General features: G+C 43.5%; 1 protein-coding gene across 1 annotated transcript in view; it reads left to right on the top strand.

Moving 5' to 3' along the window:
- Window positions 1-21,409, top strand: part of NRK (Nik related kinase) — a 297,759-nt gene that overhangs the window by 200,910 nt on the left and 75,440 nt on the right. Inside the window, exons 20-22 of the mRNA XM_040323823.1 lie at window positions 3,602-3,693; window positions 6,422-6,537; window positions 12,676-12,769. Coding sequence (XP_040179757.1) covers window positions 3,602-3,693; window positions 6,422-6,537; window positions 12,676-12,769 — 302 coding nt within the window. The remainder of the gene's footprint in view (window positions 1-3,601; window positions 3,694-6,421; window positions 6,538-12,675; window positions 12,770-21,409) is intronic.

The raw sequence follows: 21,409 nt of genomic DNA, 5'->3' as shown, positions 1-21,409 counted from the left end.
TGTGTGTGTGATTGTGTAAATATATATATATATATATATATATATATATATATATATATATATATATGTATGTATGTATGTATGTATGTATGTATGTGTGTGTATATATATATATATATATATATATATATATATATATATACTGTATTGGCGCTGCCTCGGAGGGGGCGAGACGAGCGCCATCAGATTACATACAGGAGAATCTCTTGTTTACCCGGCTGCATCTGTAATAGGGAGTCCTGTCTCCTGGGCTGCCATTGGATGACTGTTCTCTCTATGATTGGAGGTAGGACTTTGTATTAAAGAGGCCACCTCGTAAACAGGGGATTCTCCTGTACGTAATCTGTTGGCACTCATCTTGTCCTCTCCGAGGCTGCAAATGGGCATCGATCAGGCTGCACTGATGGCAATGGCGAGGCTGCATTCAGAGGCTGCATTCATGGCACATGTCAGGCTGCATTGATGGGCACTGACCCTTATTTTGCTTCCCAGTTCTTTATTTATTAATTTTCCTGAAACTTCCCTAAAAGTGAAGGTGCATGTTATACGCAGATAAATACGGTACATCCAAATAACACACCCAAGCTCAACAAGGGAGAGCAGGCTGGGCACCCTTTTGGGCCTCGAGTGCAGCAGCTTCCTCTTTGTTTTTGCATGTTATCATGGAGGCACTCCAGTAGACTCCGGAAAGTACTTGATGGCTGTGTGTAGGTATATCATTGCTGGTGGAATGATCAGTACAAGAGTCAGTAGCAGGAGCTCCATGAGACACATCTGCTCACATGCTGTGCTTGCCCATACCCTCTAGGCAAAAATTTCGACCCCTTCTATTTTTTTCCTTTTTTAGGCTACCCAGATAAAAACAGGCTTACCCTACACCCCCCCGCCCCCCCCCCCCCCCCCCCCCCCCATAGTAAAAATAATCTATAAATCTGTTTCAGAATGTATTTTAAATAACAGTAATAATAATGATGCAATGAAATATAGAAAGCAGTTGTTTAAATACTGAACATAAAGGACACCAGTGTATGCATATCGGTTTATTTATTTTTTATTATTATTTTATTACATTTTTTTCTTACATAAGAACAGGAGTATGAGTTTATGATAAATATGATGAAAAGAGTCTTAGGATAAGTAGAGCTGCCCAGAAGTAGACAACTTATTCAAGTGTAGACTGTTACATGGGCACCTTCAAGCTTGTGTTTCTTTAGATAAAAGATCTAAGAAGCAGATTATTGCTCTTTTAAGCATGAGCCACAATTGGATTAATTTTAACTTTGTTTCAGTTCTTTAGAATACTTAAAAGATGCAATTTAGCACAAAGTAATGTACTGTACATTGCTAGCAAATGGAGAAGGTTTAAAAATAATTGATGCTTGCAAATCGATAGAACTTGCTCCATACCATTGCTGCCTTCGCAAGGAGATAAACAGATTTACAGTGGAAAAAGTGCTGAATTGGAGAGGCTTCCAGGGGATTTCTGCTAAGTCCCACAACTCGTACATTTTAACTTGCTCATTGTCTTTATATAAACATAATTCTTTCTTATTATTAAAGTTACATTGCTAGCATTTCAGTAAAGTGCTCTCCAACTCATACTTGTCCCACTGGCATGTGCTGCTGGAAATTATTTATCCACTGGGATTTCTGCTCTTAAGCCTACTACTTTCATCAACGATATTACAGTACAGTTGCAGGAAACTTTAACTCTATGTTGTACTTGCATACAGTATACTAACAAAATGTAGTGATATATGGCATCATTTAGCTTGCTGCCGTATATCGCAAATAAGCAATGTTAAACAACTGCACAGTCTTTGTTTTGGCCGATTACTGTTTTATTATGATTTATATATGTTTAGGTACCTGTTTATAATGAATTAATAGGTTCCTGATGTGTGTAATTTCAGGTCAAGGCCATTTTCTAGTTCAAATATATGTTAAACCCCAATTGTGAAATTCCTTTTGTACTAATGATTACTGTAACTTTTCAAGAAAATTCTGTAGCATTAAAGAACTCCTGGATGCCAGCAAAAATCAAGTATACCTACCTATATAAAGCAATAAACGGTTGGGTTTAAAAGTATAATACAATATTCATGACGTCATTGCTGTAATTAAAAACAAATGCCAGCTTCTGACGGCTCTAGGAGGGGTGGACATGCAGGGATCACATTAGATCCTGCCCTGTCGTGTTACAGTGTTTAGAAACTACAGTTCCTATCGTGCCAAGGGAAACTTTATTGAATGTGGGTGGGTACAATCAAAGCATGTGACTGTGGGGAGGGGCAAACTTACACTGAGCCTAGTGCTCATTCACATAGCCTGCATATCACAGGCACGTGGAGCTGAGAGTGTGGAGAAGATCTCCAGTCTGTCCCACCTCCCATTACTTCATAGGGGCAGGACAGACCAGGAGTCCCTGGGCTGTCATTCTAATGACATTGCATCAGTGGGTGTTTCAGACCAGGAGTCTGACTCCCGGGTCTGCCCACTGCAGTGAGCAGGGATGGAATTGTGTCACTGCTCACTGTAAAGAACTACAGCAGGACAGGGACAAGACCAGTGGCCGGGGAATACATGGCATATTGTCCACCCGTCTTGCAAAACAGATATCACAGGAAAGGAAACCTATTATTTAAATAATGCACATCCATTGTCTCAGAAAATATGGACTTTGAAAACAAATGGACAACATTCTAGCTAAAGGTATGGAACCAGAAGCAAGTACACAACGTTTATTCCTGGAGTTTTGCTTTAAAATATTTCTAGTCAAAGCCTCTTTAGTGATCATAACTATACATGTAAGTGGAATTGTGACAAATTGACAAAACAATTAAAAGGAGTAGGAGTTGGTGGAGTAAAAATGTAAGTGAGAAAAAAAATCGGTGTTTTTTTTAAATCTGGAGGAGACAAGGTGCATGTGTGTTGCACCGGCGCTTTTCTTTCAGCATTATTAACATTTTATAATAAGGAAAAAAAGTATGTTCTAGATAAGGGGTAAACCATTTACACAACCATTTTCAATAAATACATTATGACACTTGGCCCTGGACTTGTTGGCACACCACACAGGTTGACAATAGGATGGTAGGACCAATCAATGTATCATAGACTGGCCTGTTGACAGATTTTCTGAAAATTAGAACACAGCAGTACTGTCTGCTTTTATACCAGTCAGCAATCTCACTTCTACAGCCGAAATCCAAAGACTTTATCATAGAAGCTGAAAAACTGTTTTCTTGTTTTGACAACTATTGCTGGGCATCCACATAAAATTCTGGCTCCGTTTACCAAAGGGCATTTTGTTCAGGTAGGTATCATCAGAATTTGTGGGTAAATGACATCTCATAAATGATGTCAGGGTGGTAAGGCGCAATCATGGTGGCCATGGGAATGGCAACAGCCCTGTAGATTGTAGTGTGTTGGCCTGAACTATGAAATGCACCTGAAAGCCAGAATAATATAGCCTTCCATTTGTCATTGTATTTCCAAAAGTTATGCAAGTTTAAATAAGATGATTGCCCGACTTGATAATGTATGTTTTATAAATGTATTCTAAGCAGAAGAAATTCATGTGTATTCTATGTTGTTGTAGGGTCGCTGAGAGATAACTTTGCTGTACAGAATTATCCCCAGCAGTTGGCAAGAGCTGAAAATGAAGTGCATCGGGACTCCCGTAAGATTTCGGTAGGCTTTATGAAAAATTCTTGGGATATTTTGGTTTGTATTTTAATTTATCAAAATGTCTATCTTTTTAAAAGGATCTTTAAAAAAAATGGCATGTCAGTCCAAGAAACTTTGTAAGTTTGGTCACCTACCGCATTCTTTCATAGTTTGGGGATTTCAGCAGAGACTGCTATACGTTAGAATACTATGCACGTTCCCATGCTTTGCACTGTGACTTTAATTGTTACAGCAGTGGCAGATGCCCAATCAATTCTGTACACGGATAAGTAGTGACAGAGCACCAGATGCAAGTATATGTGTCTGGAGCAGTTAACTACTGTGGTACAAAGAAAATGTCCCAGCACCCAGTTCTGCAAATTATCAAATGATCCTAATATATGATGATTAAGTATCTGCAAAGAGAAAAAGTACATTTTCTTTGTGGGTATGACAGTGCTAGGCCCTGCCACTGTGAAAATGATTGAAAAAAGGACACCAGGTTTGCAGCAATGCAGGATTGTGGAGTATAGCTTATGAACGGAGAAAACTGTACAGCTTTCTGCAGATTTTTGTATTCCCAGATTGGGCTCTGCAGTTTAAAGATTTCAAGGTGCTTTGGGAGGGAGAAGGTCTCCAAACCTGTCTAGACCTTGTTGAAGACCAGCAGGGTGTGCCCGTTAAACTGAATGCTTTGGCATAGCTCAGGGTTCCAGCCAGGAGGGAGGTGTGCTCCTGTTTGAGGACAGGTGTGTGATCCTGTCTGGAGGCAAATGTGTTCTACTAAAGAGACAGTACATCATGTTGGGGAGATTGGACTAAGAGTAGGGACAGCTGAGCGAGTCTGGGAGACTGAGAGGGTTGAGACAACCAGCAGAGAGTCTATGGGACTGGAGGAATCTGTAAGGCTCCATTCACACCTAGGCGTATTTACGCCCGATGCCCGACGCGCGATACGCTGGAGGGGAGAAATACCATTGCCCTCTATGGAGATGGTTCACATCTCCACCCCGAACGCCGAAACGCCGAACGCCTGAAGCTCAAAACAAGTCCCGGACCCTTTTTTTCAGGCGGCTTCGGCGTAGGAGATGTGGACCTGGGGGTTAATGGGGGTTAAAATCGCTGCATTTTGTCGCCGCAAATCACGGTACAAGACCCTGCAATTTGACGCCGCAATTCGCGGGACAAAACGCCACGATTAGGTGTGAATGCAGCCTAAGTCTCAGAAATGTGACAAAGCCCAAAATGCCAGGAGAACCCCTATCTAGAGAACGGGGAGTGGGCCTGTACTGTAAGCCCATGCTGAGTAAACCAAGAGCTGAGCAGTGAGCAATACAGTCAGAAGGCCTGGTAAAAAGAGAAGCAGTGCTGCTAAACTATAGCCAGGTGGCTTAGGACTTTTTCCTGTTTTGCTGACAAGGTTTTGTGAAGCTAAGTGGGAGAAATTCTAACATGAAAGACTGTTTTCTTCAAGTTTGTTTAATAAAAGTGGGCTGCTATCTCCAGAGGCGGACTGACAACTCATGGGGCCCCCGGGCAATTAGAGATTATGGGGCCCCCAGGCAATAGATTATGGGGCCACACAGTATACACACACATACAGTATACATACACAGTATACACACAGAAAAGGTACTGGAGAGGCGGGGCAGCTATAGTCTTCGCATTTTTTTTTAAAACACAGATTTTGACATACTGTCCCTGGTTTTAATCAGGCTGGCAACCCTGATGGGGCCCCCGGACAGTGCCCGAGTGCCCGAATAGTCAGTCCGCCCCTGGCTATCTCATTTAACTGTAGTTTGCACTGACATGACTCACTAAAAAACACATCTACCAAAGGAGCTTAATTGCCCTATATCTCAGTGGGGTTTTGAATAGGATCTTTCCAAGAGGACGGCTGCAAACCTCTCAGGCCCCGTACACACGGCCGAGGAACTCGACGTGCCAAACACGTCGAGTTCCTCGGTGAGTTCAGGGATGAAGCCGCTGAGGTGCTCGGCGGGCCGCCTTCTCCCATAGAACAACGAGAAAATAGAGAACATGTTCTCTATTTTCTCGACGAGTTCCTCGGCGGCTCCATCGGGCTAAAAGTGTACAGACGACAGAGTTTCTCGGCAGAATCCGGGTTTGACCGAGTTTCTCGGTGAATTCTGCCAAGAAACTCTGTCGTGTGTACGAGGCCTCATAGGTCCTTACAGAACATGACAAAGCAAAAAAGCTAAATTGCCGAGTAATCCTCTAGAACACTCATTGTGGTGTTTATGATGGGAACTTTCCAAGGGGAGATGTTACCAAGAGTCCCTGAATGTGTAAGAAAGTGGGGAATGGTGAGCTTACTAGTGGTTTTGCCTTGAATTGGCTTAACTCTGAAAATTAGGTTAAATGCAATGTGCCCATAAGTTGTTTAATAGCTGCCCAGTGCAAGATCAACAAGCTGGTTATCTTATATTGGAATCTCCACAATAGTTATGTCCTCTTTGTTATAATTATAGCAGAATATAGTAGTCAGTCCCCATCTACTCTTTACTTCCTTTTTACTTTAATAAGTATGTTGGAAAAAAAAAAGACTACGGTGGAAAAAATGGTATAAGACGTACATCCCTCAGATCTTGGCACTGGCTAGCGAAACCATTGTAACAACCAAGGATATTGTTCAATACACTGACATTGAATCTTTATTATTGATTGGAATTTTTTTTAAAAAGAAGCCTTCAAGGATTTTCTACCTGTACTTTTTTTCTTTCTACTATAGAGCCCCATCCTTGTAGGAAAAGGAAAAGACAATGGCAGATCTTACTTGAAAGCATCATATTATTCTTCATCCAGTGATGAGGTTGGCAGCAGCGATGATGACATGCAGAAAAAAAGGTTAGCCTTTCATTAAAAGCAAATGTATAGGTTTTAGGAATACATAATAACTTTTTGAAATAAATATGTTTCTCACCTGGCCACTATGCTTTAAAAGACAAAAAAAAGCATATTCTTCACGTCAGTCGTACTACTTTAGATCTGACTTTGCCCTGCGACTTGAAGTCTGAAATGCGTCCGACTTCAATGAACAGGGATTCGACTTCGATCCCCGACAATACCAGGCACTGTTTGGTATGAATCTTTAGGAAGAACTCCACACCAAATTTAAAAACAGCATGGGTTTCCCTCTCTAAGAGCATACCAGGCCCTTCTGATAAGCCCCGCAGACCCCGACAACCAACAACCAGGGTTTTCGGGAAGAGGCCCTTGTCCTCATCAACATGGGGGCAAGGTGTTTTGGGGTGCCCCCATGTTGAGGGCATCAAGTCTGGTACGGTTCAGGAGGGGGGGCGCTCTCTCGTCCCCACCCCCTTTCCTGACCGGCCGGGCTACGTGCTCGGATAAGGCTCTGGTATGGACTTTGGGGGGGAACCACATGCCTTTTTTTTTCGGCGTTCCTGTTAAAATCCATACCAGACAGAAGGACCTCATATGCTCTTAGAGGGGGAGTCCATGCTGGTTTAAAAAAAAAAAAAATTGTCATGGAGTTCCCCCTCAAGATCATCAGAGCATAAGTCGCATGCCAAAGTCGGATCATGCAAGACGGCAATCCGACTTTGATCCGACTTCAGTGATATTCAATGGATTGAAGAAGGATCAAAGTCGGACCAAAGTAGTGCAGGGAGCATTTTCAAAGTCGGACCGACTTGTGTCGGACCAGTTATGACGGCTCCCGTAGGGAAACATTGATTTTCACACGTCATGCGACATGAGCTCTCATGTTTTAATGTCTTTATCCCAACTATTTGGCAATTCACACCTTCATTCATATAACATGAATAATTATCACATGTGCCAGACTTCATGGTCCCTTGGTAGTAGAATTAAGAAATTAGAACAAGGTGTGTTTACAAACTTTAAAAGCTTACATCTTGTTCTTAAGCCATGTACACACGATCGGTTTGTCCGATGAAAACAGACCGTTTTCATTGGACAAATCAATCGTGTGTGGGCCCCATCGTTTTGTTTTCCATCTGTGAAAAAAAATAGAACATGCATTAAATTTTTCCTATGGATGAAAAACAGATAAAAAAATTAGATCGTCTGTGTGGAACTCCATCGGACAAAAATCCACGCATGCTCAGAATCAAGTCGACGCATGCTCGGAAGCATTAAACTTAATTTTATCCGGCTTGTCGTAGTGTTGTACGTCACCGCGTTTTGGCATGATCGGATTTTTGACTGATGAAAGTCAGCTTCATCAGATATCTGACGAAAAAATCCATCGAATTAGATTCCATCAGATATCTGATCGTGTGTACAGGGCTTAAGACAATCAACATCTGCAATATTTTCATTTTGCCAACATCTTGGTTCTGCACATCAAATCTACCTTAACATATACAATGCATTTTTTTTTGCAAAAAAAACTTTCCTCAAAACTTGCGGGGGGGGGGGGGGTGGTTTGCGTAAATTATTAGTGTAACATTAGGATAAGATCAAGTCATGTTGACAAGGGCACAAATTAGCACAACGTTAGATGCTGGGCTTAGCACTTAGCGCTGTTTTTTACAACCGGCGGTCCAGCGCTAGTGCTGCATAAGGCCTGCACCTGCCACTGATACCAGCCACTTGCACAGGTAGAAAACGGGTTAAATACAGTAGACTGGGTTACCTGTGTGTCTTTAAAGGCTAGGGTATGTTGTGATACTTATTAGCACTGAGGAAGCTATTTGGATGTGCAGCTCAGTGTCTTCTACATTACAAATCAAGTCCAGTTGATTTTAGCTATCTACTGCTAGGTAAATGGACTATAGGCTTACTGTAACAAACTCTACCACCCTGCAAGCATCTGCAAGTGGACATTAGACAGATTCCCACAATAGCTTCTTGCTAGTATTGTTTTCTATACAATATAAAAATGTGTCTCGCTTGCTCAAAGGGATATTTGTGGAATAATCTGTGACAACTCCCGCTCATATGTTTTCCAATTCACGCTGGTACTCTGTAATACCTTACTAAGGGCCAGATTCTTGTAGAATCTGCGGCGGCATAGCGTAAGCCATTTACACTATGCCGCCGCAACTTACTGGAGCAAGTGCCGTATTCTCCAAGCACTTGTTCCGTAATTTGCATCGACGTAGTGTAATTGGCCCGGCGTAAGGCCACGTAATTCAAAGGAGGTGGCTTGTATTTAAATTAAGCGCGCCCCCGCGCCGATCGAACTGCGCATGCGCCGGGCTTAAAATAGCCCAGTGCGCATGCTCCAGTTCTCGACGGAAAACGTCAATGACGCCGACGTGGGCATCATTGACGGAAAGTGGTATTCGCGGACGACTTAGGAAAACGACGGAACCGACGGAACAAGCCGACGCTGACCCGACGCCATACTTAACATGGCATACGACGGACCTACGTAAACTTGCCCCTCATATTAGCAGGGGCAAGTTTACGCTTACGTAAACGTCGTAAATTCTCTGCATCGTTCGCGCGTACGTTCGGGAATCGTCGTAAATTGCTAATTTACATAAGCGAAGGGGAAAATGACGTCAGCGACACCTAGCGGCGTGAAAAAAAAAATCCATTTAAGATCTGACAGCGTAAGAGCCTTACGCTTGTCAGATCTAAGGGATATCTATGCGTAACTGATTCTAAGAATCAGTCGCATAGATAGGCCGGGCCAGATTAGGACTTACGACGGTGCAAATGGCTTTGCGCCGTCGTAACGCCTTTGAGAATCTGGCCCATAGTTATTAAATCTTACTCCTCACAAACCACAAAGTCATCTGTGAGCCTAAAGTTGTTTTAAACCCAAAAACAAACATTTATTATATTGCAGTTTACCAATTCTTAGATATGATGTGTTAGGCTTCTTTTTTTTAGGCTTTCTTTCTTTTATTTTCATCTGGTGATCCTGCCAGTAGGTCAGTTGTGTTGAGACAAACCATTTACCACTGATGGGTTCTTACAATGATCTGCTTTGATTTATTCATGTAAAACTTTTAAAAATGATGCTGTAACTGCAGTGTGAGCTGGAGTTTGGCTTCAATTTGTTAGTAAATCTAACACTCCCCATACCCCCCAGACTAACAACATTGCTGTCTAAAGGTGCCACTGTTTTCCTTCATCCAAAGTGGATGGCCATAGGTTATGCATTTTCCTTTTTTAAATCCAGCAGATTGAAAGAAAACAAAATCATTTTTGATTCCCCCATCAACACACTCGGTGTTCTCAGGGAAATCACTCCCACAAAGTTATTTTATTCCGACAGTGGAGAGAGTTTTCCTGCCCTCAAAATACAATGATCAGCATTGCTGGCTATAGCTGGCAGCACTGATCGATTGAAAAACAAAACTGACAGGCTGGTTGAATAGAAGTTGATTGAAAGATTGGCTTCTGTACAACCAGCCTGCCTATAGATGGAATGAAATTCAGTTGGTTCCTGTTGAATTGTGGCCGGCCTAAAACAGGAGGTGTGTTACTGGCTGGATGACCAGGTGAAAACAGAGAGGAAAAGCTTTAAAAAAAAGAAAGAAAATTGATGCAGCCACCACATCTAATGATTGGTAAGCTACAATATATTAGATCTTTGGTTTTGGGTTTACCACTTTTAATTAAAGGGGTTGTAAAGGCAGAAGGTTTTTTATCTTAATGCATTCTATGCATTTAGATAAAAAGCATTCTGTGTGCAGCAGCCCCCCTCAGCTCCACTAATATTTACCTGAGGTCCCTCTCTTTCCAGCAATGTCCACAACTGTCTTAGCCGTCTGAGACTATCCCTCCTGATTGACTGAGACACAGCAGTGGCGCCATGGGCTGCTGTTGCTGTCAATCAAAGCCAGCTAGCCAATCTGGGGAGAGAGGGCGGGGCTGGGTCGGGGTTCCATGTCTGAATGGACACAGGGAGCTGTGATTCGGCTCGGGTGCCCCCATAGCAAGCCGTTTGCTGTGGGGTCACTCAACAGGAGGGCGGGGCCAGGATCACAGTAGAGGGACCCGAGAAGAGGAGGATCCAGGCTGCTCTGTTCAAATCTACTGCAACAGAGCAGGTAAGTATAACATGTTTATTTATTTTTATAGGAAAAAAAACAAGACTTTAACCACTTGCCGGCCGCCAATGACATATTGACGTCGGCAAAGTGGTTGTAGAATCCTGACTGGACGTCATAGTATTGGATGTGTATCGCGGCGATCGTTGTTGCGATCGTTGTTGCAGGGTGTCAGTCTGACACCCCGCAACACCGATCAAGGTAAAAAGTCTCTCACGGAGACTCTTTACCACGTGATCAGCCGTGTCCAATCACGGCTGATCACGATGTAAATAGGAAAAGCTGGTAATCGGCTTTTCCTCACTCGCGTCTGTCAGACGCGAGTAGAGGAGAGCCGATCGGCTGCTCCTGTGACAGGGGGGGGTTTGTGCTGATCTATCATCAGCACAGCCCCCCCGAGGATGCCCACTGGACCACCAGGGATGCCCACTGGACCACCAGGGATGGCCATATAGACCACCAGAAAAAAAAAAAAAAAAAAAGGATGCCACCCTAGACCACCAGGGATGAGGAGGACACAAAAAATGGATGCCAATCAGTGCCACAATGAATGCCAATCAGTGCCCACAATGGGCATCACTGATTGGCAGGCATTGTTTGGCACTAATTGGCATCCATTAGTACAACACATACAATAGTGCCCATCTATGCCCATCCGTGCCACCTATTAGTGCCCATCCATGCCGCCTATCCATGCCCATCCGTGCCGCCTATCCGTGCCCGTCCGTGCCACCTATCCGTGCCCGTCCGTGCCGCCTATCCGTGCCCGTCCGTGCCGCCTATCCGTGCCCGTCCGTGCCGCCTATCTGTGCCCATGGGTGCCACCTATCTGTGCCCATGCATGCCACCTATCCGTGCCCATGCGTGCCACCTATCCTAGCCCATCCATGCCGCCTATTCGTGCCGCCTATCAGTGCCCATCTGTGCCGCCCATCAGTGCCGCATATTAGTGCCCATCAATGCCACCACATCAGTGCCACCTCATCAGTGCCCATCAGTGCCGCCTCATCAGTGCCCGTCAGTGCAGTACCATCAGTGCCCATCAGTGAAGGAGAAAACGTACTTATTTACAATGTTTTATAACAGAAACAAAGAAAAACATTTTTTTTTTCTAAATTTTCGGTAATTTTTTAATTTTTTTTGCAGAAAATAAATATCCCAGAGGTGATCAAATACCACCAAAAGAAAGCTCTATTTGTGGGTACAAAATGATAAAAATTTAGTTTGGGTACAGTGTAGCATGACCGCGCAATTGTCATTCAAAGTGCAACAGCACTGAAAGCTAAAAATTGGTCTGGGCAGGAAGGTGTATAAGTGCCCTGTATGGAAGTGGTTAAAAATCACTTTTTAAATCCCTTTGCTAGTTATTAGTTAACCTCTGTGTGGAGCATCAAAAATTAGTGAACTTTATATTTACATACTAAAAAAAACTCTTTGCTAAAGACATTATGCAGTTAACTTTGTTAACTTTAATGTACACATTTCAGTCCCTTGCCTGAAACTGGCGCATTTTTAACTCGTATGTTTTTATTTTCCTGTAGTCTAGCTTAGCAGAATCAATCTCCATAAAAGTGTACAGTGGAGAATTGATACCCCCTAGTGGCTTAAAAATGGTATATGCATCCCTACGTAGATAGATGGAATATTTACCTGAAAAAATCGAGCTATTAGTATGTCACATTTCTGAACAGTTAACCATTTACTTGATGTATAATTGTAAAGTATTCTTACATACAGTTACTCTGTGGAATAAAGTCATTTTAAAAGTTACAGTTCACAAACACTTTTTTCATCTTAATAACTACGGTAACCCAGTTTGCAGCTGTCATCAACAACAAGCAATATTCTCCCAGAGACGCGGTATTAATTATCTTGCAGATGAAACTGGTTTTATTTCCCAACACATCGCAGTAGGAATATTTGTAAAGCTTTCAAAATGTATGTTATGATACATCTCATCTGTTGGGTAAATGGCTTCTGTTTCCAGGCAACCGGTGAGCAATGGTATAGCGAATTTCTTAAGGACAAGAGTTCCAGATGGAATCGCAGAGAAACCCCAAAGCAACATGCAAAGAGACAAGGTACAAAGATCTAACATGGAAGATCGTCTTTAACCTTTTTCTTACCTACTAAAGCAGCAGGTTTGTTTGTTAGCGTTGTAAGAACGAGTAAAAGTGACACGAAATTATCCTTTTGATAAAGCTTTTGCTCTTCTACACATCCAATACTTGATGGCCCTGTAATCCATTTTTCACTAAATAATTTCTTACTGTTTTTCTACCTCCTTGTAACATCCTCCATGAGCTCCCAAACCTCTCCTTTTCCCCTTACATTGATTGCTTAGAACAAGCAGTTGCAGTCATGTAACGTATGTCATAGTCCCTAGGCCATCATGGGAGAGAGCAAGAGAGGTAGACTGCATTTCTACATACAGTGGGGCTGAAAGCGGCGTATTGTACTGCGATTTGCCGCGACAAATTTTGGCGTTTTGTCCCGCGATTTGCCGCGACAAAACGCAGCGTTTTTTACCGCAGTTTTCGCTGGAGGGGTGATTTAACATTGTCGGCTATGCCGATCGCCGCAAGCTGCCTGAAAAAAAAGGGTCAGGGACTTGTTTTGAGCTTCAGGCATACAACGTTTCGGCTTTCGGCGTGGAGATGTGAACCATCTCCATAGCTGACAATGTTAAATCACCCCTCCAGCGTATTGCAGGCTGCAATAGCGTCTGGCGTCGGGCGTCAAAACGCCTAGGTGTGAATGGAGCCTAACAGAGAGGCAGCATAAAAGAGATTTGAAGAAAATGAAAGCAATAGAAGGTTCTTTTTTTAAAGCGGAGCTCCACCCTTAAGTGGAACTTCCGCTCATCGGAACCCTCCCCCCTCCAGTGTCACATTTGACACCTTTCAGGGGGAAGGGGGTGCAGATACCTGTCAAAGACTGGTATTTGAACCCACTTCCGGGAGTCCTCACTGCGGGGATTCTGCGGGTAGTGCGTCACTTCCCGTCCCCGCCCGTTGTGTTCTGGGAAACACTCGGCTCCCAGAACACAGCGGGAACCAGTGAGGACGGCGCTGCGCAACTCGCCCATGCACCATTGGGAACCAGGCAGTGAAGCCGCAATGCTTCACTTCCTGGTTCCCTCACCGAGGATGGCGGTGGGGGCAGCAGAGTGGCGAGCGATCGCTCGTTCTCTGCTGCTGACGGTGCTGGACTCCAGAACAGGTAAGTGTCCTAATATTAAAAGTCAGCAGCAGCAGTATTTGTAGCTGCTGGCTTTTAATTTTTTTTTTTCGGCGGAGATCCGCTTTAACTTAAGAATACACACTTGAATAAACTTTCATTTTTTTTCCCTTAAAACCATAGTTTGTCACTTAAAGCAGAGTTCCACCGGCGAAAAAAATAATAATTAAAAGTCAGCAGCTACAAATACTGTAGCTGCTGACTTTTAATATAAGGACGCTTACCCGTCCTAGAAGCCAGCAATGTTGGCACCTGAAGCCAATCTTTGGATAAACTCCCGGGTGCTGCCGCCGCCATTCCTGGTAAGGGTACCAGGCAGTGAAGATTTTTGGCTTCACTCCTGGTTCCCTACTGTGCATGCGTGAGTCACCCTGCATGCTCTGATTGGTCCCTGCTGTCTTCTGGGACCTGTGTCTCCCAGAAGACAGCGGGGGGGGGATGTACGATTTGCCAGACATTGCTCCCACATCCGGGGGAAAATCTATGCAAATACCTGGATTTGACAGGTATCTGCTCTCCTCTCCCCTTTGAAAGGAGCCAAATGTGACACCAGAAGGGGGGGAATCCCCACAGCGGAAGTTCCATTTTTGGGTGAAACTCGGCTTTAACCTTCCCTGAGTGAGGCTGCAATTACTGACTTCTCATTTGGAAAGTGCTAGCTCCTTGGCTTTCATGCTGACTTTAAGTTTATTGATTAGCCTCTTAGACCCCTTTCAAACTTGGGCTGTTTGTGGGCGTTTTTGCGCTAAAAATATCGCCTGCAAACCGACCTGAAACAGTGGCTGCTGTTTCTCCAGTATAAAAGCCAGAGGGCTTTCGCACTGGAGTGGTGCACCAGCAGGACCGCACCAAAAGTCCTGCTAGCCGCATCTTTGGAGTGCTGAAGGAGCAGTGTGCTCCTCCACCGCTCTTTCCCATTGAAATGGGCACTGATATGCAGCACTGATGGCTGTGATGGGCACTGACTAAGCATGTGCCTTTCGTTTCGTTCCAAATCGAAATTCGGACAAATTTTTCATTATTCGGACATTCGGATGCATACGAATTCCCGAATTGCAATATTAACGAATTTACCAAATCCGAACGAACGTTTTCTATTCCGAATCGAAAACCCGCGGACAAAATTCGATCGGAATTCGAAAAAAAAATTATAATCGAATTCGAAAACAAATTCTATTCGAAAAGAGACTATTTGTTTTCGAATCCGGTCGAAATATTTTCGAATTCAACCGGATTTTTCGAAATATGGTCGAAAACGAACGAATTCCAAAAACGGTCGAAATATTTTCGAATTCGACCAGATTTTTCTAAATTCGGTCGAAAACGAACGAATTTCGAAAACGAATTTAACACATGTAACAAATCTAACTTAACAAAATTAATTAAACAACGAATTAAAACCAAACAAAACTAATTTTTCCCTTTTGCACATGCCTAGCACTGACTGGCGGCTGTGATGGGCACTGACAGGCGGCACTGATTGGCAGATAGGCGGTACTGATTGGCACTGACAGGTGGCACTGATGGGCAGCACTGATTATGAGGTACTGACAGGTTTTACTGCTGGGCACTAAGATGGGCACTGACTGGAACTGTGGTGGGCACTGATTAGCAATGATATTTGCACTGATTGGCACTGTGATCTGTGTTTTTATGGGGCACTGACTGACAGCTTATGGGCACATTTTAAAAGGTGTTGTGGCACATCTGAGGGGGCTGTGCTGATAATCAATGTGCTGATTATCAGCACAGACCCCCCCTGTGACAGGGAGAGCCGCCGATCTGTCAGTGCGAACTGAGGAATGACGTTTACCGGCACTACCTGTTTCACGTGATGATCAGCTGTGATCGGTTACAGCTGATCACGTGGTAAGAAGCCTCTGTCAAAGGCTTCTTACCACGATCGGAGATGCGCTGGCGCTCACAGGCGCTTGCTGGCATGTTATCCTGCTGGATGTCATAAGATGCATACAGCGTTCGGGAAGTGGTTAGAGTAGTGGCAGCCTTCGTACTTCTCAAGTGGCAGGTTTCCTCTAAGTGACAATGGTTACAAGGAAACTGAAGGAGATTCTCACTGAAAAGGTCTCTATTTTAAAATACCACAGGGCCTTATAACATTTAAGACTGGAAATTCACTGTCATATAGCAGGTATTGACTTGATGTGTGGCTCCTGGGACACCTAGTCATTCTCTATCAGTTATACTTAATGTGCTTGTAAAGCTTAAACAATTTTTACCTTCATGCATTCCTTAAGGCAAAAAATGTTTAGGTGTCAGTAGCTTTAGGTGTTTAGGTGCCCCCCTTTTACTTACCTGAGCCCTCAATCAATCCAGCACCGTACATGTCTGCAGCTCTTCTCGCCCCTCACTTCTGAGTCTCGCTGGCTTTTCTGGGGCACCAGGAGACATTTTTTTTCCCAGTGCTGTCAATTAAAGTCAGTTATGAGGGAGTGGGGGGCAGGGCCCAGTCCCGCTGTCTGTTTCAATAGACGCAGCAGTGGGGCTTGGGTGAAGAGGCTTCCCGTGGGGGCACTGGACAGAGGGGAGGGGCCAGGAGCGCTGCAGGCAGGTTTGAAAGGAGAAGGTTCACGACCGCTCTGTGCATATCCATTGCACAGAGCAGGTAAGTATAGACATGTGTTTTTTTTTTTTTTTTTTAAGGGTACCTTTTATAATCAATTTTAAAGCGGGGGTTCACCCTATCGACAGTAAAAAAAAAAAAAAATTTTTCTTTTACCTTTAAATCAGGCACTGTAGCGCGAGCTACAGTATGCCTGTCCCGAATTTTTTCCCCCCATACTCACCTTGTAGTCGTCCATCGAAGATACCGGGGAATGGGCGTGCCTCTGGAGACGGAGGATGATTGACGGCCGGCTCTGGCGCGTCACGCTTCTCCGGAAATAGCCGAAATAGGCTTGGTCTTCACGACGCGTGCGCATAGCCTGTGCGCACGCGCCGTGAAGAGCCGAGACCTACTCCGGCTGTCTTCGGGGAGAGTGACGTGCCAGGGCCGGCCGTCAATCATCCTCCCTCTCCATAGGCACGCCCATTCCCCGCGGGAGCCGGAATCTACGATGGACGACTACGAGGTGAGTACGGGGTTAAAAAAATCGGGACAGGCATACTGTAGCTCGCGCTACAATGCCTGTCTCGATGGTAACATCATGGGATTGTGGGTGAACTACCGCTTTAAGAGCTACAGTAGTGATAAATAGGCAGCTACTTTATTCACTTTCAGATTTTTGCCCATTTCTGTCTATTATTGTGCACTGAAAATAAAGTTTGTAGTTACTTCGTATCCATGCTTTTTAAGGTTTTATTAACTTTAGTTTGTTCATGTGTGTGCATTATGTGAACTTCCTTCAGACTCTTGTCCCGCGGCATCTGAAAATCGGTTTTACTGGGGTGACTACAGCTGAACCTGGCAGTTTTCTGTGCTATGGCACAGCTGTTTGCAGTCCATTTTGGGCGCTTGCAGGAAAGAGTGAGTAAGCATTGTCATCCTAGAAAGGGAAATGCTTCAGGATGAATCAGGAATGATGTAAATGAAAGCAGGAAATATATAAAAAGGAACACATTTCTTGACATTACAGGAACATGAGCAGCACAATATTTGGGTTAATCACTCTCACTCTCAATCTGTATATTGTCTATAAGTTCCATGCAGGGGGTACATCAATAAACACGTCTTTCCCTGTAACTTACAGTTCTGACCACTGTCAGTCTCTAAAAAGTAATTTATTTTTATTTTATTATAACGGCATCCAAATTAAAAGCTTTATGTCCGAAAAAATATATTATAACTATTTATGTCTGCAAATAGTCAGTTATCTTGCATCACCTATTCATCATATTGTTGGTATTCCTTTATTGTTGAAGTAATCATTTATAATTGTGTGTTTCGACTCCTAATTTCTGGTTGTAGGCTGACAACATGGTGCTCTTTCTAGACTGAAATCACATGAAATGGTGTCAGCCCTATCCAGTCACCTTTTTCTATTTTGGAGTGCGTTTCCCTCTCCTCATCTCCGCAACAATGGGGGGGGGGGGGGAGTTTTGTAATAAAAAAATACAAATTTAGGAGGTTGATTAGAGTGAACAGAACGGTTCTGAGTTTCTGATAGGATCAATGGATATTTTTTGTACTTTTGAAACAGAGATAACAAAATGATTTTCTTATATATATCATATCAGAGCTTCTCCTATGCTGTTACTTTCAATTTCCAAAGGACTATATATCCCATGGTACCTTGCTGCCGGCAAGCAGTGTTTCCTGTACTGAGTCCACCTCCTGAAACCCCTCCTCCCAGCACTTCTTTAGTTCAGAAGGCAGGCTCTGTGAAATCTGTGACACAGTAGTGCCTACCCACAGGTCATAGTGAAGTAAATGTGTGGGGATCATCCCATAATAATTTAACAAACTTCAAGACTGTTCAGATTAAATGGAGTAGGCAAAAAATAATACACTTTAACCACTAGCCGACCGCGCACCGTCATTATACGGCGGCAGGTCGGCTCTCCTGGGCGAGAGCCCGTAGCTATACGGCGGCTCTTTGAGCCGCCACTAGGCTCGATCGCCGCCGGGCACACGCGATCGCTCGGTACAGAGCGAGGAACGGGAGCTGTGTGTGTAAACACACAGCTCTCGGTCCTGTCAGCAGGGGAAATGCTGATGCTCTGTTCATACAATGTATGAACAGAGGATCAGTGTTTCCCCTAGTGAGGCCACCCCCCCCCACAGTAAGATAACACACAGGGACATACTTAACCCCTTCCCCGCCCCCTAGTGTTAACCCCTTCACTGCCAGTGGCATTTTTATAGTAATCCAATGCATTTTTTATAGCACTGATCGCTATAAAAATGCCAATGGTCCCAAAAATGTGTCAAAAGTGTCCGAAGTGTCCGCCATAATGTCGCAGTACCGAAAAAAAAAACGCTGATCGCCGCCATTACTAGTAAAAAATATATATTCATAAGAATGCCATAAAAATACCCCCTATTTTGTAAACGCTATAACTTTTGCGCAAACCAATCAATAAACGCTTATTGCGATTTTTTTTTTACGAAATATATGTAGAAGAATACGTATCGGCCTAAACTGAAAAAAAATGTTTTTTTATATATTTTGGGGGATATTTATTACAGCAAAAGGTAAAAAATATAATTTTTTTTCAAAATTGTCGCTCTATTTTTGTTTATAGTGCAAAAAATTAAAACCGCAGAGGTGATCAAATACCACCAAAAGAAAGCTCTATTTGTGGGAAAAAAAGGACGCCAATTTTGTTTGGGAGCCACGTCGCACGACCGCGCAATTGTCAGTTAAAGCAGCGCAGTCCCGAATTGCAAAAAGTGCTCTGGTCTTTGGGCAGCAATATGGTCCGGGGGTTAAGTGGTTAATGGTGAAAATTTTCTGATATATGATGTTGATACAGTAATGATCTCCATGATACTATCTACTGGGATCAGCGCTTAAATGATCCCGTGATCAAGTCTATTACCAAATGGTTGTCAGGCATGGCCAAACTAGACATTCTAACTACTGTAGTTCGCTATTATATATGCATTGGTCTGGTTTGTCGGTAAATCTTTATTTAAAAAAAAAAAAACACTTTCACAAACGAGGGCCAAATATTTAACTTTTTTTTGCTGTAATAAAAATGTTGTACTATTGATACTTGCCGGTTAAAAAAGAACCCTCTTGTATCAATGTGATATCTTTAAAACATAAAATTCAAGAATATTTTAAATTCTGATTACAGAACCTTAGGTTAAAAAGATATTGATCTAGCTCTTAAAATAGATGACACTTCTATTCAGGTTACATACTGTAAAGATTGCAGGATTAGTTGGCTTGGACAATGCCCAGCTATAATGTACCATACATTTTAATGTGATAGTGGATATTTAACCACTTCCATACCAGGCACTTACGCAGCTTCCTGCCCAAGCCAATTTTCAGCTTTCTGCGCTGTCGCACTTTGAATGACAATTGCTCGGTCATGCTACGCTGTACCCAAACAATTGTTTTATCATTTTGTTCCCACAAATAGAGATTTCTTTTGGTGGTATTTGATCACCTCTACAAGTTTTATTTTTTGCGCAACAACTAAAAAAATACCGAAAATTTTGAAAAAAAATTTAGTTTTTATTTTTTCTGTTAATTTTTTTGTAAATAAGTACGTTTTATTTTTTTATTTACGGGCACCAATGAGGTGGCACCGATGAGGTGGCACTGATGGGCACCGATGAGGTAGCACTGATAGGCGGCACTGATGGACACTGGTAGGCAGCACTGATGGACACTGATAGGCGGTGCTGGTATGCGGCACTGATGGGCACTCATAGGCGGCACTGATGGGCACTCATAGGCGGCACTGATGGGCACATATGGGTGGTACTAATGGGTACATAACGGCTCTTCCTGTTTACATTGTGATCAGCCGTGATTGGACACAGCTGATCAAGTGGTAAAGAGCCTCCGCCTGAGGCTCTTTACCGAGATCCGAGATACAGGGTGTCAGACTGACACCCTGCACCACCGATTGCTGCGCTGCGTGCCCCCACGGCGCGCGCCGGCATGAAATCCTGCAGGATGTCAATAGACGTCCAGTCAGGATTTCACAACCACTTCCCGGACATCAATTGTCCATTGACCGGGCGGGAAGTGGTTAATGAGAAGACTAGACTAGCCAGTAACCTCTTCTTTGCCACTTTATTTCTTCTTCTACTCGCCTATTTGTTTAGGAAAAACTTTTTATATATGAAAATTGGCTTTAAAGCAGTTGCAAACCTGGATTTTGTAAAAAATAAATAAAAAAAAACTGCAAGGGAACGGCATATTGTGCTAGTATGCATCACATACTAGCACAATATAAAATACTTACCTTGGAACAAAGCCCTCCAGCGCTCTGTCACCATTGAGAAGGCTGGCATGTTTCCCCGGTCTTTCTTCTGCAGTTTGCATGCTCAAGCTACTGTATGTGATTGGCTGCGATGACGTCACTCCTGCGTGCATTGTTCTGCCCTTGTTTCTGGCACGAAGCTCTGAAGTTCCGGTGTTCTGTCGATTACTGCAGATCATCAGATAATGCCGCAGATGATCTGCTCATGTGTAGTAGTGACATCACTCCAGCTGAGCTGCTGATCTTTTGATGCATTATCCATCCCGCCTATACGCAGAGAGAGCGAGGCAGAATTTGACAATCAGATTGTGCCTCCGCACTTTGCTGATCATCGGATAATGCCTCAGACGATCTGCGCATGCGCAGTGTTAACGTCATGCCAGCTTCTCGACAAATCAAGTAGAGTGACATCACTACTGCGCACGCCCAGATCATCGGAGGCATTACCCGACGATCTGCAGTAATCAACAGAACACTGGCAAGGTATGCTGTCCTTTTAAAGCGCATTGATCTGGGAGTGGCCGGCCTACAAAAATGACTCCAAGAGCATGACGATAACTCATCCAGGAGGTCATAAA

Source organism: Rana temporaria, chromosome 9 (assembly GCF_905171775.1).
Source record: "Rana temporaria chromosome 9, aRanTem1.1, whole genome shotgun sequence".
Taxonomy (NCBI): Eukaryota; Metazoa; Chordata; class Amphibia; order Anura; family Ranidae; genus Rana; species Rana temporaria.
This window is presented reverse-complemented; position numbering and strand designations above follow the sequence as displayed.